Source organism: Tachypleus tridentatus, chromosome 2, assembly GCF_004210375.1.
Source record: "Tachypleus tridentatus isolate NWPU-2018 chromosome 2, ASM421037v1, whole genome shotgun sequence".
NCBI lineage: Eukaryota > Metazoa > Arthropoda > Merostomata > Xiphosura > Limulidae > Tachypleus > Tachypleus tridentatus.
The window spans coordinates 59698601-59726589 of record NC_134826.1 but is presented as its reverse complement, the minus strand read 5'-3'; the positions used below and the strand labels follow the sequence as shown (position 1 = coordinate 59726589).

Genomic DNA, 27989 nt, shown 5'->3' with positions numbered 1-27989 from the left:
GTCTCTTTTACACTGTTCCACAGCACCTGTCTTCAGTTCAGTCCTTCCTTCTTTGTCTTCATCTACTTGTGATGTTAACTCCTTTTTGCCTAATTTCCTTTCTTCTCTTTTTATTCTCAGGATTTGTATGAAATTTTATTTCTGTACATGTTAGTGGCTGTTATATTATTCATGAAATTTCCTTCAATGGTTCTTATTCCTGGCTATTCCTTCCCAGGCAATTTTCTTTCTCCCTTTATCCCTCTTAGTTGGGTTATTCCTCAAGTTATCTTTCCATCTTCTTTTTTCCTCACTTCCAGTCTACCTCTTCACTTTTTCCTCGTGCTCTTCTCTAAGTTGGCCTTGAATGAAATTCTGAATTCAGTCATGTTGTCTATTGTGACTGTGTTCATTTCCCATTACCTCCATTGCATTGTAGTTTCTGTATCCTTGGTGTATCACTTACTGCCTGTGGCTATACTCTATACTTCGGTGCAGCATGGACAGCGATCAAGTCTTTCTTAATGCTTTCTTTTGTTACAAGTGCCTGTTCTTTGCTCTTGGATTCCACTTTCTGGTGAATGATGCTTGACCAGGTATTCTTTAACTATTAAATCTGCACGGTATGCTGTGTGCTTTTGCATGGTCATCATAGGGATGGGGTGTTCCACCAGATTGCTTGTAGATGAATAACATCACAATATTTGCTTCATAAATATGTCTGTTCTGGAATGTATCATCCAGGATGACAAGGGTAAGGCAAATTGGGATAACTGCCCATCCCTATCATTCCTTGAGTAAAGTATTTGGTATGGTCTGTTTTTCAAAATAAGGTTTTATGGTTACACATTGGACACTCTCAAATGATAATGATCCTCCAGACTCTCCAATATGTTATATCTTTCTCTTCTTCAGAGGGTGTATGGGAGTCTTTGTCACTTTCCAGTTCCAAGCTGCTGGGATGGTGGACCATGGAGGCTCTCTCCTGGATGGGTTCCACATAGGTGACTATAACCTTTCAGTTGAGAGCAGAGTGGTTGTGTTCTGCTGGTGTAAAACGACAAAAAAAATGATGTTGCCTCCACTGGTGTTGCATGTACACTGGGTGTCCTCATCTTACCCTTGCAGGATATTGGTTGTTTACAGAGATTTTAGATTGAATGAACCAATCCTCACATTTCTTAACACTGGTTGCATCCATACTTCATTAACATTTATGGAATGTGTCCTTATCCTACTTTCATGGGATGTCATTCCCCATAGAGGAAGTTTTGGATTAGAGTGAATCAATCCTCCAAAGTCCTTACACAAGTAGAAATATCCTAGAATTGGTGTGGATCTTAATCCCCAATTCCTGGGTAAGAGGTGAGGTAGACATGGTACTGAGTCTACCCTTGTAGGATGTCAGTTCCCCATAGAGGAGGTATTTGATGCTGTATACCTACCATGTAAGGGTCTGCCATACCATGATCATATTACATCTCACATTTTCCATCCTTATGTTTCCCAAATTTTATACAAAGGTGAAGAGTGTACCTGGCTCAGAAGTGGTATGGTGTTCCCATTTTCTCTCATGATAGAGCTATTCTTCAGATAATTTCAGGGGTGTATCTGGTTCTTTCTTGCACAAGCCCCTTTTCCATTTCTATGTTGGATTCTAATTAATCTTGTGAATGGAAGCAAGCACTGCATTGGAAGTTATATTTTCCCAACACTAAAAATGTATTTCTGATAAGTACTTATCTCTACTCACACTTTCCACCATTTCTCTCCACTACTGCTTCTGCCAAATATCAAGTGAGGGTAAGGAAGACGGGAGTAGAGAGAGCCACATGTATGACTTGAGCGTATCATGCTTGTATTAGTTAACAAGTGACACATGAGGAATTGCATAAGAGATGTTGGAATCTTCCAAATAAATATTATACTAAAGAAGAACTAACCTATATAAAAGATTTTTTTGGTTTTTGGGTCTAGTTTGAAAACAAATAGTTACTCCTGCTAAGCCAGATAACACTATATATTATTAAATCAGTAAACAATTATCATGAAATGATTGCAAATTTTATGAATTTATACGACAAAAAAATAATCAATATAACTTAGTTATTATTTGAAATTAAAAAAGAATGTTTGAAGAAAATGTTACTCTTTTAAAAATTTAAAGCATGGAATTAAATATTAATGATTTATCAATTTAATTTATTATTTGTGATATCTACACCTAAAAATTTGAAATATCCTGTATCATGCACTTATTTTGTTATGTTTGATTTGCAGTTAGTTTTATTTCATTCACTGAAATGAAGATGTATTTAAAATTTTTCTGTTAATCTTCAGTATTTTAAGAATATTAATAAGAACACTCTTGAGACATTTTTAAATCTCATGTAAAACTACTGTGTCTGTACATATGTTCTGTCTGAAAAGATATAGGTGTAGCTTAACAAACAATGTTTACTTGACTTAAAATGTTAGGATATTGTATATAAGGATTGTTTATAAACTTTAAATGTTAAGCTTAGGAAATTTACAATAATAGTAATACTATGGAGAAAGTTTGGTAGTCAGGGGCCAGTTTCTACACCACAAAAGTGTTTCATAATAGTCTGTTTTTATGCTAACCCTTTTTTCGTCACTTTAATTTTTCAATCTCAACTTACTGTTGAAAGAAATTATTAAAAAATACCACACAAACCATTAACTCCACTGTAATAAAGTAACATAAATCATTGTCTCAATTCATTTTTAATGTAAATCAGGGAATTAATTTAGGATGTATACTTGGCATAATTTGTAACATTGGAAAGTCTCCATGACATATTTAATACAACATGTTTTGTTTAAGTGTTAACTATTTTGTGTAATATAATTGATCTAACAATAACACTAAGTTAGTAGTTTTTCTATAAAATAGTTTAACATTATACCAAGGAAGGGATGTTATTTTTTAGAACTGACTGTATGGCAAACACTCTTTTTTTCAGGCTAAGCATCTCTTTTTCTGTAATCTACTTAATTTGGGTTGTAGGATTTAATATTGTCTTGTGTAGCATTGTCTGATTAGAACAGGATAGTGAAATACCCTGCTTTTTCCAACATTAATTAAGATTGGGAAAGAAAATGTTGCATATTATTCATGTTAATCAAGTTGTACCATGTGATAACATGCTTTCTGTATTATTTTTACCTCTTGTTTTACGTCCTTATTTTGTTGAAACCATCAAACTATTTAGTTTCCCAAAACAAAAACAAGGATTTAATGCACCTAGAGTTTAGTATTTAAAAGGTTCTGTGAGTAATAGCAGTAAGGAAGGGTCAGAGGCAATGGTATAGGACACCAGTAAGAAATGTTGTCTGTATGCCTCACCAGAAAATATTTTTCTTGAAGTCATTCAGTTTTGGACTTATCATAATGGTGTTTACTGGTCCTGTTGAGTGTCATGTTATGTTGTTGTAACAAAAACTATTGTGCTCTTATTCAGGTGGGTTGTATGCATGTGAGATAACTGTTTTTGATTCTATTCCAACCCAAAATATATTCTCAACTCAAACTGAAATGTTTTTTTTTTTCATCTAATTTTTCTATTGACTTGCATAGCTATTAGTATCATATTGTGTGTGTACTAGTATTGAAACTTTAGTTCACATGAATTACACTATGTTACAAAATTTTTACTTTGTCTTGTTCCTGGGCAGAAAGTGTTATTTCCCAATTGCTTATGCCTAAAGTAAATGGAAAAGACCTATTTTTCTTTTCAAACTTTGTTTTTGTGACCTGGGAGCATATAACAAAAACATGATGGGAGACTATATTTGGGGGGTGATACGTTAAAGTGATTTACATTACAGTCGCAAATCTTGAAAAACTACTCACTTTTAAACATTTTTGTTTAACTTTAGTATAAATACATGTAAATCTTGATTCATATGTTGTTTTATTCAGACCTCACATAAATGAAAATGTGCAAATTTGCCTGTTTTGCATAGAAAATAGGTTAATTCCTAAATTTCAGTATCCATGTCACAAAAGCAAAATTTGAAGGGAAAAATGGCCATTTTCTGTATTTTTAAAACATAATCAATTAAGAAATAACATATACTATCTAGGAACAAAATTTATGTTACATAGTGTTACTTGTGTTTTTTGTGGGGGTGATGCAGACACCACTGCTGTACTGGTAAATTAAATTTGCTTTTACCACTGATTAGAGGGGGAACAAAAATATCAAATGAAAACAAAACATGTCACTGAAACTATAAGCATTGGTGATCCTTCATACATGCAATGCAAAGTTTTCCAAGTTGATGGAAGTCAGCTATGTGGTTGTAAGTTGACCTTAATTTAATTTTTAATTTAAAACAACATACAAACACATGTAATTTGAGTGCTTTCCTCTTGGAGTCATCTTGGATGCCCTTTCAGAAGACAGAACTGTTTTATATGTAGACTTGTCTTGACATATTTATTCAAGTACATTAAAGTTGACATTGTGAAGTTCAGTTATTATGTATAACACAGATACACATGGTGCAGTTTTGTTGTAACTAAATAATGAAGTTATTTATACAATTTAAATGTAAATGTATATTACAGAGTTTAGTGGTACTATTTGTATACTTAATTCATATGAGTTGTTACATTTACCTTTTAAGTTATGTAATATACAAAAAGTACTGATTTGAATAGTAGTTTTAAAATAAAGCATATATGTAGACACATACCTCTTAATTTCTCTGTAAGTAACAATTTCTGTTGGTTAGGTATTATATACAAGTCATCCTTTTTGAATTCTTTAAAACTTAAAGCATATATTACAGTTTATCACATGGCATATACACATATATTTTAGTTGTTTTTATTACTGTTGTTCATCAAGGTTTCTCTTTCAAAATTTTCTCTGTAGGGGTACTTGATGACTAATGTGGCATAGGGCATTTTAGTGCCTAAGGTACAGTGTGTTTATAAACATTGATATGGTTGTATTACACAAGGCTTTTTTACTAATACATGTGCAACTCAAATAGCACACTTATAAGCATGGTTGAAATTCTCAAGAAAAAAATTTAGAGATATTCAGTTGGGTAAAGTGGGCCTGTTTTTGAAAAAGGAAAAAAAATCTTCATGTAAACATGAAAAATGACAAAGCAGCTCAAGTAAGTTCAAGTGCTGGCATCACTATCACTACAAGTAAGTTCAAGTGCTGGCATCACTATCACTACAAGTAAGTTCAAGTGCTGGCATCACTATCACTACAAGTAAGTTCAAGTGCTGGCATCACTATCACTACTTTATGGAAAATAAACTCCTTATTAAAAACTTCATTAATAAGAAAAATGTGTGTATTCACTTTTATTTAATGAAATAATGCAAGTTTGTTTTTTAAACTAGCTTCTCCACCAAGATTTGTGTCTTTAGAACAGTTTATGAAGGCAGCCTCTAGTATATCTGACATGTTGCTGACTCATGAGATAGCTTTGAATGAAGATTTTGCCTTAGAAAAAAAAGAAGCTACTGGAAATAGGTTAGTTTTTAGAAAGACGATGTGTAGCAAATTATCATGTAGGAAGTTGTGAAATTGAATAATATAAAGAGCTATATGGAAAGTTGAAAAGATATACATGCTAGGCCTTTAAACTGTTGGTGCTACTTCAGACTTTTTTGTGTACTGTATCTTTTTTTACCTTCAGTATTTTGCTCTGTTTGTTTTTTCTCCAAAATACACCAAGAGCTCAACAGTATTAGGCCTAACTCAAATATTACACATGATATAAGAAACAATTGTTAAAAATTATAATTTTAGTGTTTATGCAGAAATAGGTTAAGGATTATTTATTTTAAGACTTCTACAGTGATATATATATATATATATATATATATATTTTGTTTTTTCTAAATTTGATTGGTAGTTTGTCCACCAGAAATAAAACATCTACTGAAACTATTATTATCAAAAAATGTGTATCTCAGTATAACAGTGGTATGTTTTTGCAGATTTATACTATTGGAAACTGGGTTTTGATATCTGTGATAGGCTTAATAAAAATTAAAAAAATGAAATACTGTACTGAATATGATGCAATATGCACATGTGTGTTTACATATAAGATAAGAGTGCCTTACAACTGCAAAAATAGACAATAATCTGCCAGCTTCCAGGGTATAGTCTACTTGTGATAAGTTTTTTTTTCAATAGGTGGTGTATGTTGTTTTTTAGAGCTACTCTTCTGAAAACAGTTTATTAGCACTGCTAAGTTTTTTTTTTTTTTTAATTTTGAGATTTGATAAACATTAAAATTTTTAACATGTTTCTTGCACTTAACTGTAATTTCTGTCTTTGATTTTTGTCATTGTTTTTGTATAAAAATTTCTTTGTACTTGATTATTGGTTTCTTTTTAATAGTAAAGGAAGGTATTAAAAAGAAAGTTCAAACATTTTGTGCAGTATTCTGATTAAAAGTATTTAAGTGTAATAAAATCTCAAGAATTAAAAAAGGCATTTTTTAATGTAAAGTTAAAATAAACCTCAGTGAATGAGAATTTCAGGTATAAAAAGTTTAAATTTAGTATCACTAAATTATATTTACAAGTAGATAATAAGATATATAAGTTATGCTAAATTCTCAAAAATGTAATTACTGTTGCTGATGTTGTAATTAATAATAGTAGATTTTGTGATGACTGAATTGTTATTTACATATATAAATTCAACATTTGAGATACCTGACAATAATATTTTAATTAACTTTTGGTTAGATATTTGAATAACCCATCAAAAATGAAAACTGTTTTGCTGGTATTTTGAAGAAAATGTGTGTGTAAAATTTGTACCTGCATTTAAATTTGATTTCTAATTTGGCAACTAGAGGTAAAAAATTCCAGAAACTCTTATTCACAGAAAATGAAAGAACTGTACTAAATATACTAAATTATGTATACCTTGTTTTAAAATGGATGTGCTATTAACTTATATTTCAGTGGCTCTGACCTCTTGGATCTTGGTACTAAAAGGGCATTTAATGGAACTTTTCTTACTCATTGGTAAACTAACAAAAACATTTTTATATAGAGATATATTCATAACTTTCAATTAGGTGATGGTTGAAATATAAAGAGTTTCTTTTATATGAATGGCATTGTAATTACATACAATTATATTAACTGCCCTTGAAGATGTATGTGATACTTTGTTAATGTTTATTTTAAGAGATTATCTTACTTTAAATACCCACTAAAATAGGAATCTCTGTTTGAGGTTGATATGCATGATTTAAGATTTAGTAGCACAACTATCTGGTTTACTCTTATTTGTAAACTGTTGATACAATTTTGTTATTCCAACTAAAATTAAAGTATATGAGTTTCAGTAACATATCTGTCTTGTTTCACAGAATCTGAAACCTCCATGTCTCAGATGGTCCTTGATATTCCCTCTTTTTTTGTTTATACCAAAGTGTTCTCCTTCATTTTAATACACAAGTGAATGGATATTCTTTTAATTTAAAGGACTTCTACTGTTCTTCATGAAATTTTGATAGTCCTTGTGGTTCATTAAGTTGTGGACAAAAATATTCATATATCTTAAAAAAAATGAATTATACTGTTTTTTTTTAAATTAACCTTTTTGATATTTTTCAGTTACTGTGTGACCTTTTTAGGAAATCAGTTCTTGCAATTTTCAGTAGAGTTTCTGTAAAGTTTCCAGAAAACATTCATTGGTGTCAGAAATATTTGCAAACCAGGAGGGAAGATGTTGCTGCTATATGATTAAGTTATGCTCTTAAACTTACATTTATAGATTATGGTAAGATTATGGCTATGTTGTATGATATGCAATTTTTGTCTTCAAAGAAATTTACTTATCATTAGACTTGATAAAGAAAAAAAAACAAATTTGCTGTTGTTGCCATTGTGTGCAAAACAGTACAGTTTTGTTTATCAAACCAAACCCTGTTAAATGTGGACACATTCAGTCACTTTCTTAAAGTTAGCAAATGGTGATCTTTCAAATTGTGATATGTATTCCAGTTTTTGACTTAAATTTTCTTAACCTCATGAGTTACATAAATAAAACTAATTTATGTTTTACTTCTAGTCTCCAAGATCAAGTTAAGAAAATAGTACAACAAGCATTTTGGGATTTATTAGAGGAAGAACTGAAGGAAGATCCTTGTAATTACATCCAGGCTATGGTTTTGTTAAATGATGTGAAAGAGGTAATCATTTGTTCTTTGTTATGCAAAAAAAAAATTGAGTTCTTAGATAACTGATATTAAATCCAACTAGTGTTATTGTTAGTTAAGAAATGCTTAATATTCATAATTACAAATGTTAAATTTGCTGTTGCATTTCAAATGCGTGTAGGAAATAACAGTTTTTGATTGGTTTAATTTACCATTTACAATTTTATGGCATTAGGGTGAATAGAAAAAAAAATTGAAGTGTTTGTGTTTATTTTGTTACAATTTATGATATCTGAGATCATCTGATATTTGTTTAAAAGAGAAAGGTAGCATTAAGTAGAAATAGAAACACTGTAGTTTTGAAATTGATAGTTAACTGGCAGTTAGTTAGTGTGAGAATGTAAGAAACTGAATTCTTGAAACTATCAAACAGGTAAATAAATCTTTTACATTCTATTTTGAAATTCAATAGTCTCAGAAGTGGCAAGAAAAGCATAAATTTTCAAAATACATCTTCAAACTTACTTTGTGGTAATATGCTAGTAAAAGTAATGAATTAATGTTGAACATGGTGCGGTTTTTGTGGGATTAAGTGTGAATGATTGTGTTAATACTATATACGTCATCAAATGGTTGCCTTAGATACCATATTCATATGTTTGAAACTTTTACCTGTGTATGACACATTCTTCACATTTTATGTATGTATATGTGACTGTGGATTGAGAAACTATTAGGTGATTGTAGTTTTAAAATTATACTAACAGTTGCTTTATTTTTTCTAAATAGTAATAAAACTTGTTTACAATCTTCTCATATATCCAGGGAGATACTGTATACTAGAAATCTGAAATTTTAATTTCCTTGAAGCCTCTGAAGTTATGAGAAAGAAGCAGCTTAAAAAAACAACAAATTCAATGTATTTATTCATCATTATTGTCTACTTCTTATAAATTTGTTTGATTTTTTTACTGTTTCATTGTATGTTTGTTACACTGTAATCACGTGTATCAGGATGTTGATTAATTTTCATTCAAGAAATAATTTAGGTTGGAAAATCTTTCTTTAAGTACATGCATGCATAACTTTTTGGAAAAAATTGTATCCTTCAAGTGTTTAATATAACACTTACTGTATGATTACAGGGATTGATGACTTTACTGCTGCCTCAACACAGTCGATTAAGGACCGAGATAGAGGAAGTCCTAGATATTGACTTAATTAAACAACAAGCTGAGAAGGGAGTCCTTGATTTTCAGAAATATGCTAACTTTGTGTTGTCTGTGATGACTCGTCTCTGTGCTCCAATTAGAGATCAGAGAATTCAGGAACTTATGACTGTGACAGAAGTTTCGACTTTATTCAAGTACAAATATTATTTCAGTGTTTTTTTATACAAAATTATTGATGTATTGACAGAAGTTAGATAAATGTATTGTTGACTTTATTCAAGTACAAATATTATTTCAGTATTTTTTATACAAAATTATTGATGGATTGACAGAAGTTAGATGAATATTTTGTTGAATGTAGAAATTGTCAATTTTTTATCCTGAAAATACAATGAAAATGTGTAAAACATTGAAGTTGATATTTTTTAATGAATTATTATTCAGTTTTAAATATTAAAAGTTGTGCATGATGGCAAAACTGGATTGCTTTAATAGTGTTTTTCTTAGCAGCATACTGAAAACAGTCTGGACCAAAAACATAACCAGTTTTATTGATTTGTTTTAGAGGGATTTTAGAAACTATTGATTTAATGAAACTTGACATGGCTAATTTCACAATCAAGCAGTTTAGACCCCACATTCAACAACATTCTATAGATTATGAACGCAAGAAATTTCAAGAATTTCTGGAAAAGCAGAAGGGTAAGAATTTGCAAGTACTAAGTAACTAAAAATAACAGCAAGTTTCAGAAAACATTGCATATTTTTAAACTTCCCTGTAACTAAAAAAGTAGAAATATCCATTGAAAAATGATATAATTGTTTTGACATTAGTTCTGAAATGGAAAGTTTGTTTTGGTTTATTAATTGAGGTTTTTATTATAAACCGTAACCTGTGTAAATTTTTGTGCAGAATAAAAATATTATGAAACAAGCATGAAAATGATATTTTAATTAAATGCGAAGTATCTATTCATATTTTTTAACAAATATAAAATAAATTATTTTCAAGCACCAACAGCGTTGTAGTAGAAAAATTCAAGCGTAACTGTTTGTGTACTTTTAAGTAAATTAATATATGTTTAGGATTTAATTATTGTTTAATTTTCATATTTACACTTTGAGTTTTATATAATTGGTTAATATAGCCATTTCTCTGCTGCTTTAACTGGACCTTTTTGAATCATGTATGTCAAAATATTAATTACCTACAAACTGTTCTTCTGTATTGTTCCATTATTAATTTGACACGTTAAAGCTGTTCTTACCAGATTTTATTGTGTGTGCTCTTTTTCTTAATTTTTTTCTCTCTCTCTTTTTTTTTTTACTTTTCTAGTTTTAATGTATATACTACTGTGTTGTGATCCCTTTTTCTCCAGTTTAAGAATAACGTTGATACATAGTAATATTTATGTAGTTTTGTTAGTTTGTTCTCATTACATATTAATACTTCTATGCTGTGATAGATCCTGCAAGTTTTATATAATGTTGTGATCTGCTATTAGTCAATTTGTTGTTCTGCACTTCAATATGTAATCAAAATCACATTCAGTTTTACTTTGTCTCATCTTCCCTCTCTACAAATAAGGTACTATTAAATATCTGTGAAATATAGTTTCAGAGCTGTACCATTATCAGATGCTGTTTTTAAGTAATCATGTTTTATTTTTTGGTTTTTCTGTTACTAAAATGCAGGTTTCATAAGAAAACAGTGTTGTTAATTTTTCATTTTGCAGCTGTCCTCTCTGGATCTTAGTTATCCTTGCTGAAATTTGCACATATCTGTATCTCTAGGTCTTTCCATCTTTGCTTTTGAATTTAGCAGATACATCAAGTATGAATGACTTATTCTGCATTCATCTCATTAGAGAATAAATAAGATCATAATGTTACCAGTTTTCCTATTCATTTGCTTCTTATCTGGTACCTTTTGGTGACCATCCTAAGGATGCTAGGTGATAGTTTACTATACCTAGCCATAGAGATCTAGCATTGAACTGTCAAAGGTTATTCTGTTTACTTAAGCAGCTCATAAATAGGACTTGTATTCTCTAATGTAGATCCCAAATCACTACCAGTCTAAGGTTGAATCAAGAATAAGTTTGAATTCAACTCATTGGTCCAGAATACTAATTGAATCTACACCAACAACCCTTGATCTTGTACCTGCTTCATCAAAGTAAAGCTTTATATCTCATGTTCAGCTCATTAAGAATATTTTCACATTTTAGTTTTCTTTTTCCAGTCATGGCTTATACTTGACTGAAAACTAAACTTGTATATCAATGATCTAAGTACAGATAGCTGGGAATTATTAGAAGTGTCATTGGCTATTCTACAGGTAAAGCAGATTGCATTATCATATAATGACACATACTAGAATATAAGTATGATACTAGTGTGTTAAAGTTGAAAATTGAAAGGGGGAAAACTTTAAAATAAGTCATATATAATTAAGACTAAAGTACTACAGAGATGAAAAGCTTTATTTTTTAGGTGTTCATTTAGCATGTAACATTTGTTGTCATTTAGAATTATGCGTGGATGGCTTGGAATTCACACGACAGTGGTTATATAGGAGTTTTACAAAGCTGCAGCATTCATCACCTGCAGAACTCGGAAATAAAGCAAGTGCTAGTAAAGCCCCTGTTCCATCAGAGCACAATGTATTAGTAACAGCCTACATGGAGCTGCTTGAGTGGAGTGATAATAATACCTTTCCTGAAGTAAGTGAATATTTTGATTTAAATGTCAGTTTCTAGTTGTTGTTACGTTGCTGAGAGCACAGTACATAATTGTGTATAAACTAAAATATGTTTTTGAAAAGTGAAAATAAATAAACTTTAAAACCAAACAGATTTGTATCAAATAAGAATTATACATTAAAAAAGACCACATTTAAGCAAAGAAGGAACGAAAAGTTAAGCCTTAAATATTGTTTTTTTTATCTTTTGTTTCAGAAGAGTTTAAGTTTCAAAATGAGACACAGATCGACAGCTTTAAAACAAGTTTATAACCCTTGAACATATGAACATTGGGTGCATGAACAAAAACAAAATTTCAAATAGCAGGTATTGGTAAGGAGAGATTACTGGAGACTAACTAAATATCCTGTTTTGTAAACAACTGTTTCAGTGCAGTACTGTGTATGAGATGTGATGAGGTTTAGTTGAAAGTTCTAAACCTGTGATGTCATAGTTTTCTACGACTTTTAGAAAATATGATCGTATTTCCTTGTATGCATTCAGTAACATTTTCATAATGATTGAGAGAAATATCAACATTGACTTTGTAAAAATAGTTGTCAATTTCCTTTTGTACATTGGTAATTTAGCCATCACATGCATATTGGTAGAAATATTATGAAACATTCTAAAGTTTGTTTCTCTGCTTTTTTTCTTCATAAAACTTGTTTTACAAAAGTTGTGATGTGTTGTTATTAATTTGTATCATCTGATATAAAAGTAATTTGTGTGTTTACCTGACACATTCAGATGAATATGTATATATATATTTTATATATGTATATTATAACCATACATTTTTAAGCCATAAACAAAATGCATTAAAATTAAACCAAATAAACTGCATATTTTAAAAAAGATCTGAGGGTACAAGCTACAATGTGGGATTATAAAATGTATCCTAGGTTTTGGAGCTGACTTGTTCAAAATAAAATTTCGTGGAACTAAATATCTGTTAATATATGTCACTTGTTATTATTCTTTCCTTCTGCAATAATGATTATATTTTGAATTATGTCATAAGTGATTTTATTTTCAATATTTATTTGAAATTTTTTTCCTTATCGAACTTTCCAAAAATTATCTCTAAGTGAAAGTTGCAGTAAAAAAAATTAAATTTTTGTTTTAAGTATGAATTTAAAAGAGATTATAGAAAATTATGTTTTGCCTTAATTGAAAAATTACCACTAATTTTATTTTTATTCTTCATTAAGACTTGAATAAGAATTACAAATACCTGTAAAAAGACAGTTACAAAAGATAGCTAATTTTATAAGTGTGAACAATCATGTTGAATTCTTGTATTCAGTAATATATATAATAAACTAAAATTACATTATTTGTAAGTTTTCTTGTTCTATGTAGGAAACAAAACTAAAACTGTTAAGTGAAACAGGTCAGGTTAGTATTTAATATTTTGATAAACTTACGACCCTTTAATTATTATTATTTATTGTTTGAAAAAAAAACACAAGGTAATTGAACAATTGTTTGGATATTCCAGTTGAGACAAGAATATTGAAGAACAAATTGTTTTAGTAGCTTTTCTCATACTGGCCATGAAATTTTTTTTCAACCTTGGTTTGGTGCTTTTAGTTTTCTTGCTAGCTTTAAAAAGGCTCATTAACCTATTTATTAACCTAATCATATTTGAAATGGGCATCAGGTTTTTGATAAATTTAAATTTTAACACCCACTACTGTACTGAATTACTTTGTATTCTCCAAGTTGAACTGCCTACTCCATGAAAGTTATCTTCAGAAGATACAATGAAACTGATTCTCTTCTGCAGTGAGGGTTTAATATCAGCTGCTTTCATCATAAGTTAATCAGTACTTTTCTTCAACAAAAAGGTTTTATTAGTGATCTTTTCATCCAGTCAGTTTATTCTTATCCTTTTCTTCATTAATCTTTGTGTTATTTTCTTGTGCATCGTCCATTGCAATTTGTTATGTTTGAAAGTACAAACTTTCTAATGCTTATTCATCTTCTCAAGTGGCTTCAAAGGTTTCTGATGCGAACAAGGGATTTTTAAAATTGGAGGTGAAAAATTAGGAGTTGGTGTCTTTGAATGATTTAGTCCATTTTTTTTGTTTTATTTAGTAAAAGTGAAAGAACTTCTCAGTTTGTCATCTCTTCTCTTGTACATGAAAACATATTTGTACAAACCAGCCATTTTGGGCTCTCAGACTCTTGGTTCACCTCTTGTATTACCAACTTACAGATTGGATTTCTTCTAAGCTGTTCCTCTGTGTGTTTGGTTAGCCCATTCATTCAAAAAGTTACTTAACTTGACTGTTTTCTTTAAATCTACACAACTAACTTTTCAACTGTTTATTTCCATGGATGTTTTTTTTTTTTTATTCTTAGTTCTGCTTGTTACATCTAACATTTGTTTTCTGTTTTCTTTGTTGTCATTGTTCAGCTTTGGGCTTAACTACAGATTAACAATCTTTGTACTACTCTGTTGAATATGCCATTTTTTACTTTTTACCTTCTTTGTAGTTTGGCATGAGAATGAAGAGCAGATACACAAAACTATTCATTTCCCCTTCCTTTTCACCAAAGTATCAACCATTGTTTTTCTTTTTTTTCTTTTTTTGTTAATTATGATTTAACTACATAAATATAAATTGCCATCATATTAATATGTAAATGTAAAGAAATGTTATTAATGGATGTGATAGATGTGACACAAAACTTATTTTATCCATTTAAAGTTCTGCGTCAGTTTTGTGCACTGAGCTTTTTTTTTTTTTAAATGATAAGATAATGTTTAATGCAGATTAGGGAAAACTTTAACATCTAGCAAACTCTGATAAAACTTGTGATATGAACAATATTTGATAAATTTGTTGTTTATGTTTTTGAAATAATATTCCAACAATATGTAATCCAAAGATTGTGTTTTAGACTGTTACTGTCTGTTTTTTGTTCTTATTACAATAGGCATGTATAGCATTTAAATATATTTTTTCTGTAATGTTTTTAGTTTTAATATGCAGCACCAACTCCAAACCATCACTTTTAAAGCATTTTAATTGAATTAGAAATCATATTTTCAAGTAGTTATTTATAGTTTCTTAGAAATGTCAATATAATTTATAATTGCATTTTTTCCTCTTAAAGTCTCTGATTATGGACAAATCTAGATTCTTGACTATAAGAGACCAAGTGACCATGGCAACACTGGTGGCTTCTATGCTTTTAGTAACTTATGGTGTTATTGGTAGTCCTGTTCAAAGTGTCAGTGACTTTAAGGAACACCTGAAGGAAAATGTTATGATTTTGATGACAGGAAGTTCTCAGTGCAGGTCTGATTTCAAGTTTTGTTTTATTTATATCATCACTTTCAAACCAGATATGTGATGATAATTTACATATTTGTTTTGAGATGTTATGTATTTAACTTTTGTTCATAACAAGCTTCAAAGTTTATGGAGTCAACACACCACTCAGACCTCTATTTATGTCAAGCTTACATAACATTTTCTCTCTTATAAAGTTTGTGTCATTAAAATATTTCTTCAGAAATGATATTCTTTTTAATCAACATAACACAATCATTAAGTGGCATTTTTAGATTACAATTATTGTATGCTGTATAATTTTAACTGAAAAGGTTTTAGTATTAAATTTTTGTACAAATAATTAAAAAATCAGGATTTGTCTTAAGATAAAATGGTTTGTTTTCTAAGTTGTATCACCAATAGTACAAAGTTCAGTTTAATATTTACTGAGGAGTTTTTCTGAAGTAAGTAATTCAAAATACAATACCAGTAACTTCTACAATAGGCAAGTTCTCATTTTAATAATTGAAACATTTCAACCCATACTACTGAGTTTTTATCAGTTAACACCTGATAATGATAATATGGGCAAGATATTGTAATTATTAAAATGAGAATGTGTCTACTTTTAAAGTTGCTGCTATTGTATTTTGGAAAAGTTCCAATTTTGTTTAGCACTATTGAAATACTTTTGTGTATTTAACATTATTTTATAAAAAAATATCTTTTCTTAAAAAATAAATATATTAAATTATTCTATTTCATCTTTCCTTCTAAAGAGTGCAAAAAAATTAAAAAGTATTACTTTGCATCATTTACAGTTTTTTTTTATTCTGTGTTTTGCAAATTCCAGAGAAAGTGAACTTTCTTCTAAACTAGAAGGTGTTTCAGTTTACATTATCCAAGAGTGTCAGAAGTTTCTCAAAAACCATGACTTTAAGTCTCTCACTGGTGATCAGGAGGAGAGCTTAACAATTCAAATCCGTAACATCTCATCAGCAAACCATAGGGTTCGAATTATTGTCAGTAAGTGAATATTAAGTCCTGTATGAATATTGTTTTGTCCAGAAGTTTATATAACCTACAGTACTGTGCAAAAGTGTGTTAGGGAAAAAGAATGTGTTGCTATTCTTTCCATGCTGTTACAGAATGTAAATTTCAACACTATGATAATGCTTCACTGATCTCTGTTGACTATAGAATGAGCCAGGATGAGAATACATATCCTTTAGTATATCATTGTATTTGTACCAAGGGCATATTGGAAGGGTTCTGGTTAAATAAGCATACTGATCAAATTTATGGTCTGAAATAACTGTCATGGTATCCCATACAATGTCTTAACTATACAGAAAGAAGCTAGGAAAGAGCTGACATATAGTACTGGTGTATGCTAGAAGAAATAAACTTATTAACACTCCATATATAAACCTTGATATAAACCGTGTTTAACACTATATTAAGTTTTATAGTTATGCCATGGCCCAAAAAGCATAGAGCATTGTCAGTACAGCAGAGAGTTTTCATACATTGCATTTGGAGAATGCCTATTGGTTGTATCAGTCAGTGGAAAGACAACTATATAAAATTTTCACTGTGCTAGCAAAGCAAAGCTTGCTTATTCTGATGTGTAATAGCAAGTTGTTGCTTTAAGAATTAAAGATAAAGGGTTAGTTATTTATGATCTTGATATATATGCCTTAAAAGAGACAAGTGTGTGCTATCAGAGTTTGCTTCTAAAAATAGTAATATGTAATCAGTGCTGTTTTGAAATGTTACTTAGGGTTTTTGGAATCGTACTTATGAATTAATATTAAGTTTGTTTTCTATGAGTATTATGGTAAATGCCTTATACGATAGTTGTAATATAATTTACAAATTGTTTGTATATGTTTATTATTTTTTATTTTATTTTATATTTATGTACTTTAACTTACTTAAGTATTATTGGAGGTTTGATATATGTTTTAATCGTTTTTATAAACATTATTTGATAGATATGTACCTCTGAAGTGTAGCCCAAGGTTCTGAAACTAGTTTGTTCTATGTTAAAAACAAAACAAGATTTTCAGATAAAGAAGATAATAAGAACTGATCTTTATTTCTATATAACTGTTCTTAAATTTAAAATCTTGATGTTTGTCTGTTTGTTGTAATTAGGAAATGTCATTGTTGATAACCCACACTCAGAGCTGGCCTTAAGGAAACAAACAAGGAAGCTGCCTTGGGCCTTTTATTATGGGAAAAAACTGCATAGATGTTTTTAACAAATGATTCTTAAAGATGTTGTAAAAATCATACAGTAGTGTCCTATTAATAAATATACTATGTAGCTTTATTTTACCATTTCATAGCATCTAGCAGTAACTAAGGTCAACACTATGTACATATTACATGTCAGGCCTTTATTTGAATGCTAGCAAAAACATTTATGCTCCTATTACTATTTTTATTGCAAAAGGATTTCTAGAATAACATGGGGTAAACTTTACTGTACCTAATACTATCAGGAATTAAACTTATAATATTGTTATAAGACCTAATGTGTAGTGTCTACTAAAAATATATTTTTCCACCTATTTTTTATATTTATTAAAGTGAAATGTGTGTCCATATGCATTTAGATAGTAAAGTGCATGCACATTTTCAGGACACAGAGTATTATTATAATAGATAGTCCCCTGGTGGCTTAACAGTAAATTTATAGTCTTATCATGAAAAAATATGGGTTTGGTTACTGACTGTGGACACTGCAAAGATATCTGATTTGTGTACCTTTGCATTTAACAACACATTTTAATTAAATATAAAAATAGTGATTGAGAATACATACATGAATTTTACTTTTTTCCAATTTTGAGATTTCTGACTGTCAAAATCAGCCTTATGTTGAACTATTCCCTATCAAAAATAATATGGGACCAAATTCTGCCACTCAAGAATGTTTGAGACAGCTACTTACAATTTGAGATGTTGCTTTTGTCAAATATCTCTTTAATTATAAACAATTTATGTAAATATATTATTGGTAGTATGAACTTTTGTTTTAAAAGTATTAATGTATCTATTTATAAACTATTCTCTTAATGGGTATGAATCTACAAATAACTTTTATGGGAACATTAATTTATTGAGTAATTACTATTTTTAGCTTGTAATTATCAATTAATATTAATTTTGCCGATTTCAGCTTTATATTTAGTCAAGGCTTTTAATTGTTTGTAAACACCAGGATTAAAGAGAAAAGTTTTTTTTTATATTGTATTTTAATGAAAAAATAAATTTGATAGCTGAACCTATGAAAAGATGGTTGCCCTAATCATTATGAAGAAATAATGCCAACTTTAGTTTTTAAGATACCAGTTTTTGGAAATGGTCTGTTTTACTGTCGAAAAGTCTTTGTTTTTATTCAGTTCTAACACTTTTCCATATTTTATTTTCTATTATTAGGAAATAAACAATTTATTTCCAGTATATATTTCAAATGTTGCATTAATAAAATTACAATGTGTAAACTAGCATTTAATCATATATATTTCAATACATTATTTATCTCCTATTCCAAGATTAGCTATTCTCGTTTGGTACTGCCCTCTGTACGCGAACTTTTTCGCACACTCACCCTCTCGTTGGAAATAGTATATTACAATGTATATCTCACATAAATCATTCTCTGTCACCCATTAACCAGTAGTAGCGAAGCATGACTTTCTACACTCCTCTACTAAAACTTCACTTGGGGTTGGATAGATTTTTTACTTCAGTTCTCTTCCTTGAAGTCAAGGTGTTCCAGGCGATGATCCTACTTCACCTTTGTGCCTTTATATATACATATCTTTTGTTTTATATTCCTTTTTATATAGATCAGGTTTTCTATAAGTGACCTGATTTAATTTTCAGAAAATTCTTATAATAGTTAAAAATACACATACAAGTTAAAACAGATAAAATAAATGTAAAGCATTAATAGACAATTTTTAATTATAATTAAAATTAAAGCTAAAATTAAAAAATAAAATTGTAACTTATAAAAAATATAAAACCGTATTTAAAAATTAAAAAGTATAAAAGAAGGAGATTCATATTAATTTGTTTTTCTGAAATTTATCTTATTTTTCATTATTATAAAATGTATTATTTTCCTTCTTTTTATAATGGCTTATAGTGATATTTTTAAGCGTTTTTTTAATTCTTGGCATGTAGAATTGTTTATGTCGAAAGGTAACCTGAAGATGACTTAAGAAGGTCGAAACGCTGCTTTGTGTTTTATTTTAATTAAAGCCTTAATATCTGTATCAGCCACCTTTAGAATACATTTTACCTCAGGTTGGTTTCTCGTCATCATGAGTTATTAAACCTTGATTATGTTTTGGGAAATCTGTGTTTTTTCCTATAAATTAAAAAGTTTCTCTTCACTTAACTTTCTTTCTGAAATAAAGTTTATATTATTGTTAGTTTCTTCTGTATAACACAACTTCTCCCATTTATGAATTAGACTACCTTGAATATTTATCGATACAATACCGAATCTATTTTTATTATTCATTTCGTTTATTACCTTTAGTAAGATCATGGTTAGTTTTTTTACGGTAGTCATTACCTTTTTATAAATAACCTCAGAATACAGAATTGAATCGTTCTGATTCCGTATTGTATCGCAAATATTTTTGACAATATTACTTCTACTTATTTTTTAATCTCTACATGTAATTAAAATCTCGGCTAAAATCATGGTAATATGAATAAAAATATTATTCATCAAGTCACTTTTAGCCCTCTTTAACATGACAGGGCTCGCATTTATCTTGATACGTTTTGTTTTTTTTGTAATTGTTGCTCGTGTTTTTGAATGTTATGGTGAGTTATTATTGCACAGTATTTCTTCTTTATAAATTTTTACATAACATTAAACTAGCGCGATGTTATTCTCCACAAAATTCGATAATTTAATCCTAAAATAGTAGGGTTAAACTTGCCAAAAAGGAAAACTTGGCCTTATCAAAATTTCGAAAGTAGTCTACTTTAGGCCCGACATGGCTATGTGGTTAAAGCGCTTGGCTCGTAACCTGATGTTCGAGGGTTCGAATCTCCGTCGCACCAAACATGCTCGCCCTTTAAGCTGTAGAGACGTTATAAAGTGTCTGACAATCCCACTATTCATTGATAAAAGAGTAGACCAACAGTTGGCGGTGGGTGGTGATGACTAGCTCTAGTTTTACATTGCTAAATTAGGAACGGCCAGTGCAGATAGCCCTTGTGTAGCTTTGCGCGAAATTTAAAAGCAAACAATTTACTTTAAAATACACTAAAACATTAAACTTATTAAAATAATATGGTTAAAAATGAAAATAAAAGATAGTATTGAAATTTTTTTTTTACAAGTGTTGCACAGTGCTTGAGCTGGAGCGCCAAAATACACATCTGTTCAACCAGATTCGTTTTTCGAATTTATCAGTTAATTCACATCGCTTTGTTTCTGCACGTCGAGTTTTCTGTGCAATGCATTCTGAAGTTTGGTTAGAAAAACGCCTTGCGTTTTTCGCGGGCCGGAGGTTCGGGCGATTCGACGATTGATTACCTGCTGCCATGCATCGGGTGGTCGAATGTTACAGAACCCAGGACTTCGCCGTGGCTCCTACTGAAGCCTTTGGTGGTTAACGAGGACTTTATTGTTTTCAGCCTCTAGAGTTTGCCTATCATTTCGTTCTCAACCTAAGGATTCTCCTAGGCCTAATTCGATCTATTTGGATTTTTTTTTCTCAGGTTTGTGTTGTTTTATTTCCCACCTTTGGTTTTTCCCCCTCCTCCAATATTCCAGTTATTGCTGTTCTGTTAACCTTGTATTTCCACGAGGTAATTAGTTTGTTGCATCCCTCTCGAGGACTACTAATCATTTCATCCTTTCTCATTATTAGGCGGTCTTACGTTTTTTGATGTTTTGATCGGCAACTGTTTTTACCTCTTTGGGGACGGATCCCGCATCTGCTGTTAGTTTTACACATACTCTCTTCTGGTATCATTCTTCCTTACATTGACTCTCAGAATATCTACACAGATATCCTGAGAGATGTTTTCCAATACCCTTCAGATCTACAGGGGTATCTTTCGGACGCTTTCGGTTGGGTACCACTGCTATTCCCTCGCATCGGTCCCTCCTTCTACTTAATGTAAAATTCTAGCTAATCTTGTGAGAGGAGAGAAGTACTTTATGGGAAGTTACAATCTTCTTGTACTGAAAATGTATTTCCTTTAGGCACTTCCCTCTCTTCTTCCCCACTAACTTCTGGTGCTTCTGTCATCTGCCAATCTTCGAACTGATAGTTCGGTAGAGGCTCATAGAGGGAGCCACTTGCCTCATAGGAGTGTACTATGCTTCTGTTGGTGGATAGATGGCGCATGGCGATTTGCATGAAAGACACGTTGATTCCAATAAGTAGAAGCAGAAGACTTGTGGCATGCATAATGTTCGCATATAGAGGGTGCCAATAAATGATAATATAACTATCTCTGTGGGAAAAGGGAAGTACTTAATCGGAAGTACATTTTTAGTGTAGGAAAATTATGATTTTCAAATCACCCTCTATATGTTTTTCTATTTATTTGATCATTAGTGAGCAAGTTTTTTTTAGTAATAAAGTATTTATATATGTATTATGTATGGAGTGTCCACAAATTTGTAAGTTGTTTATATTTATTTTTTTCCACAATGATTTTTTTTTAAAAATAAGAACTTAATTGTAAAGTTATTCAACAGTCTTGGGGCTAGATTGCTAAAACAGATGACAGCAGATAGACAGCCCTTATTTTTAATATTATATCTGAAGAAGACGGGCCAACGTTATGTCGAAATGTGTAGTATTTTTTTTTCCCAAAATAAATCACCACTGTGCTTAAAAATCATTGTTCATAGTTTAAAACATACTGTAGTACACGCTTTCTATTCTAATTACTGATATCGAGTGGTTTTGTTTTATTTGTGCTTGAAAACTCCTTCCTCTATTTTCTTTTATGGAAAATCTTACATTTTAATACTTTTCTGTGTTTTAGGAGACCGAATATTCCAGTTTGTGCGAGATGTGATTTCATCTTCAACAGCCAATCCTGTTCAGGTTCCCATTGGATTGTCTATTCTTAAAACAGAACTGACAAGCATTGCCGGTCAGTTTCTGAAAGTTGTCACTTACAACCGTGCTGTGTTTGGAGACTACTACAGTGAAATTATTACGGGATTTTCTGATATAAAACCTGTAGATGACATAAAAGATGCATGAATATGAAGTCAAGTTTGGACATTGGCCAAAGTTTAAGAAACATGCATAATGCAAATTCAGTAAATAAAAGTAACAGTGGTTAGTTGTTATGTGCTTTTGACGGTTACAAAAGAGAAAAAATGCATTTTGTTAACAAATGTACCCAACAAAAAAGTGGAGAAATATGTTTGAGAAGTGAGTTTTCTGTGCAAGAGAGCTTTACTGCTTGTACAAAAAGTATAGGTTTTCTGTGTGTCTTATATCACACATTTTGAAATATCTTTGAAGGTGTTATAAATGTTAGCTGAATATTATACCTTTATTGTTTGTTTAGGTTATGTTGCGCTTTTATTAACATTTTATCAAAGGTAATTTATTTCTTCTGGTTTTTGGTGTTATTTAAACGTTTGTATAGTAACTTTATATCAAAGTTAAATTGATTCAAGTACTGGTTCACATTAACACCCAGTCTACTAGATGTGAGACATGTTAGATGGGTTGGTTCACAAATAAAACTTTTCTTTGTTCCCAGTACTTTATTCTTTTCTAAAGTTTTGAACAGAAGTTTACACTGAAGTTTCCACCATCATGGCCAAATTTACACTATATTTGTGGCTAATGTACAGATTAGGTTTTTCCGTTCTATAGAGCTGTTTTCTCTGCATTTTTTGGTGATTTCTGTAGATAAAGAAGGCTGCAAAACGATCAGTGAAGTACATTTGTAGGCCCATAGTGGCCAAGTAGAAATACCTGGCTGAATATCAAAACTTCTACGAATTCGTGAAAGAGGAATGCAATTCAGCCAGCCCCTTAACTCCCACATCTTTGTCGCTGAACATTGTTGAAAGATAACTTTGTTTAGCAGTGAAATGTTTTGTTTTTCAGTTAAAAATCGAACTCTATTTGAGCACATTGTTTTTTATTTATAACATGAATACCAGAAACTATGACATCACCTTGTATCTCACTCAATCCTCTGAATTTGGTTTCATAGTCTCGCAGACTAAGTGTTAAATGAATAAGAAAGGTAAAAGGGAACAGACATAAAGTGTTACTTTCAACAATAACTACTAGAATATAAGAAACTGTCAAAGATGCAAGTGTTGAGAAGTAAACAATAAATTTTTGTCCAAATATAAACTGACCCAGCATGGCTAAGTGACGCTTGACTCGTAATATGAGGGTCACAGGTTCGAAGCCCCATTAGGGACATTATAATGTTTCAATCAATCCCACTGTTCGTTGGTAAAAGAGTAGCCCAAGAGTTGGCGGTGGGCAGTGATGACTAGCTGCCTTTCCTCATGTATTACACTGCAAAATTAGGGATGGATGGCCCTCCTGTAGCATTGCACGAAATTCAAAAACAGACAAACAATAAAACTGCTGAAATGTATTGTGATAATTTTTCAGAAAACGTCATTATTGAAAACATTGTTAACAAAGATATATGTTTAAAATAATTTAAAAAGTCTCTCTTACCAGCAAAATAAGTAACAGCATGAAATATCATTTTGGCTCATGAATTAGTTGTAGTTAAAAATCATACATTTTATTTTCTCTTGTAGATATAGTTGTTTTTCCCCCAAAATACAAATTTAAAATTCTTAAGATACAAGTTCTTCACGTGTCTATATTTGATAAATGTGTTTATCACCTGTTATATTTTAATTTCTTCACAGTAACCTTGGGTAATATGTGACATTTTTTATCAGTACTTTAATCTTTCCTTTGTGTTTCTGAATAACAGTTTAAGACTTTAAAGCCAGATCGTCTAAAGAACTGTGCCAAGAGCTCTGAAAGCTATATTTAAAAACAAGGGGCTGAAGCCTATATAAGACTTTTTCAGAATTGTTTTATTTTGTATTTTAGAACTTAGAAAAATGTAGTTTCTTTAATTTGCAGAAAAGTAGCTTTAATGTAATTATCATTACCAACAAAAAAGTTATATTAAAAGCACTTCCTAACAATATTGTATTATTCGACTTCTTTGAGTGTTACGCAACGGAACATATCTTTAATGTAATTATCATTACCAACAAAAAAGTTATATTTAAAGCATTTCCTAACAATATTGTATTATTGGACTTCTTTGAGTGTTACGCAACGGAACATATCTTTAATGTAATTATCATTACCAACAAAAAAGTTATATTTAAAGCATTTCCTAACAATATTGTATTATTGGACTTCTTTGACTGTTACGCATCTATATAGATATAAAAGTATTGCATATGTCTACGTAACTATTTTGTAGGGTGTGGAGGTTCATTTGGTCCTTACTGGAGGGAACATACAAATTATCTGTTTTGCATCTCTGCAGCTCTTTTATGGGTGGTACATTTTATCACTACTTCATCCCCTGTAGATGGATATTAACCAGATTTACTATAGGAATTTGGGTGTGGGGGGAGATAGGTGCAATTTGCAGTTTTATATTTTGCAGTTTTTATGGGTGTATTTTGCCACTACTTCGTTCCTTGCAGATGGATCTTCACCAAATTTGACATTAATATTTGTTGGGTCTATGCAAACTCGCAGTTTTTGTGGGCGTTTTTTGCCACTAGTTTGCCCCCTTAGATGGATGTTCATCAGATTTGGTATAGAAGTTTGAGTCTGTCGGGAGATAGATACAATTGACGGTTTCTCGTTTCATTTTTTTGTAGTTTTTATGGGCGTTTTTTACAATTACATGTTAGTAGATCAATCTTTCATGCCCTAAGATCATTATTAATGAATTTTCATAACTTCCGTCAGAGAACGGGTACTCGAACTGGTATGCTGATATAGTAGTTAATCGAAAAACAATGATTTATAAGCAATAATAAAGTAGCTCATATTTAGGGGTCATACAACATATTTCTACAGAACATTGACGTAAAGAAGCCCAACAAACTTATCAAAAAATTAAAACACATATTGGTTCATTTATAAGTGATTTTATGAATGGGGAAGATCCAAGGACGATTTGATTGGTTATAATTAAGAACAAAACTACAGAAAGGGCTATCTGTGCTCTGCACACCATGGGTATCGAAACCCGGTTTTTTACGTTGTAAGTCCGCAGACATGCCACTGGGGAGTGAAGGAAACTTTAAAGGTAACTTAAATCGTTAACAGACTTGTTTTGTTTTGAAACTATAAGCCGAAGATGAATATTGTACGTGATGCTAACGGGCCAAGTAATAGAGGCAGTTTTACTGCATGTTTTCTTACTAAATGAAGTCTAAAGTAGGGATTAACTTACCATGGAAGCAGTTGTGCTGCTAGTCAACAATGAACAAATGGTATTTGTTGATCACAAAGAAAGACCAATCCAGGTACGAGATAATATTAACAAGGAACATTTAAAAGTATTAAAATCCGCGTACCGATCTTGTGTTGTTGATGAACAGTATCGACCTCTGGGAATTTGAATGTTTGTCTAAAAGCACTTTATTGGCGCCAAGTTCTTCGCAGCATCTTCAACATTACTTTGAATCTAGGAATGTCGAATTTAATTTTCAGAGGAGGAAAAGTAGCAGTTGGTCGAGAGAGCTGTGGAAACGTTACGGTTGTAGTTGAACTATTGAGTGAATACGTTCGGTGTTGGAAGAGCTTCTCACGAAACCAAAGGTCCAGTAATCCACTTAAGTTGTAACATTTAAAATGTAGTAATTGAGTTACTGCTTCAATATATTGTGAAAAACAAAAGTAGTTAAATAAAGGAGGCATCATTTATCTCAGTAATCGCTTAAGCCTTGTACCAAGTTGTCGTTAGGTATGTAACAGTCATTACCAATGTAGATGGTGTGAAACCATCAAAAGTGTAAATAAGTGATTTGGGGGGGGGGGTCCATGAGTATGCAGCAGAATATGAGTGAAATGGAGGCACAAATTCTACAATGTCTAGAAGAAAAAAGCGTTGACATGCCAATTTTATGAAACATGTAGGAAGGGCCAGCTAATATGGCTGATGTTTACACAGGACTTAGCACGAATACTGGAAAAAAATTTTAAGTGTCAAATATATTCGCTTTGTCTCTCACAGTTTTGTAAAACCACTTGCAGAAAATATAGTCTTTTTAACCTGTTCATAAACATTTTTTCACACAAAGCATTAAAGTTTGTTTGTTTGTTTTTGGAATTTCGCACAAAGCTACTCGAGGGCTATCTGTGCTAGCCGTCCCTAATTTAGCAGTGTAAGACTAGAGGGAAGGCAGCTAGTCATCACCACCCACCGCCAACTCTTGGGCTACTCTTTTACTAACGAATAGTGGGATTGACCGTCACATTATAACGCCCCCACGGCTGGGAGGGCGAGCATGTTTGGCGCGACCCTCAGACTACGAAGTGCACGCCTTAACGCGCTAGGCCATGCCGGGCCCGAAAGCATTAAAAGAACCTTATCAAAAATCGGTGGGTCTAAAGTAAAATTGAAAATCTTTATCCCACGAAATTGCCATTACGAATTGTTTGATGGCATTGTATTTTAGGTGTACTGATATCATGAAGCATTTGTCAAACATCGTCCTGTTGAGTAATAACCTTAGGGAACATAACAAAACTGGTAGCTTGCTCGAATATTTATAGTCATTCCAAACATTTTTATAATGCAAGTCAATCTAGAACCCTGCTTGTTGTTGACAGTCTCGAAACTTCAAGAAGAGCGAGTGATTTTTTTTTAAATCCTTGCAATGAGATTGCGGAATTCAGAAATGGAATTCAGTAACATTGTTGGTGGTTAGAATGGATGAACGTTGAGGAGCCGAAACTAAGTTTTAGGGAAAACGAGTGCCGGAAGTTAGAGGTAATTTTGAAGAACGTTGGATGGACTAAAGATTAACACGTTCAGAGCTTTGTTTTAAAACGAAGTCTAACGCCAAAGTATCGAAATAATTTTATTAAACTCAAAAATTGTAGATAGAATTTTTAAAAATTAGCACCATGTCACCATCAGCATTAACGGCATTGTTTGTTGTCAGACACAAAACAATAAGCTATCTGTGCTCTGCTCACCACGGGTATCGAAACCCAGTTTCTAGCGTTGCGAGTCTAACGGTACTGTCCGACGATACTCTACATCACTGAAGTGTACAACATTGACCTTTCACCTTTTTTTTTCGTGAAATAAGAACTTTCTAAACTAAGTACAACGGAGGATCTTACAGAAATATTAATTGTAAATAATTATACTCTTTTTATTAATACTTTTGGATGTTTTCGCAACGTGTTCATTGTTTCTGTCAATACCAATTACGGTAACAACGGCTGAGAGGTCATTATAAGTGTCAAAACCGATATGAAATTATCTTAAAAGTTCAATGTCACAAACACGTTTCAGTGGATTTGTAGAACTCTGTATAGAACACCAGCGTGCAAGAAGTTTAGATA

At 31.1% G+C, this 27989-nt stretch overlaps 1 protein-coding gene across 1 annotated transcript in view; it reads left to right on the top strand.

The window, feature by feature from the left end:
* The window catches only part of LOC143243924 (T-complex protein 11-like protein 1), a 40006-nt gene extending 15420 nt beyond the window's left edge, over nt 1-24586 (top strand). Inside the window, exons 3-10 of the mRNA XM_076487722.1 lie at nt 5372-5504; nt 8076-8196; nt 9309-9529; nt 9901-10037; nt 11868-12061; nt 15209-15393; nt 16223-16395; nt 22417-24586. Of these exons, the coding sequence (XP_076343837.1) occupies nt 5372-5504; nt 8076-8196; nt 9309-9529; nt 9901-10037; nt 11868-12061; nt 15209-15393; nt 16223-16395; nt 22417-22640 (1388 nt within the window). The 3' untranslated portion in view covers nt 22641-24586. The remainder of the gene's footprint in view (nt 1-5371; nt 5505-8075; nt 8197-9308; nt 9530-9900; nt 10038-11867; nt 12062-15208; nt 15394-16222; nt 16396-22416) is intronic.
* The last annotated feature ends 3403 nt before the right edge of the window (nt 24587-27989 follow it).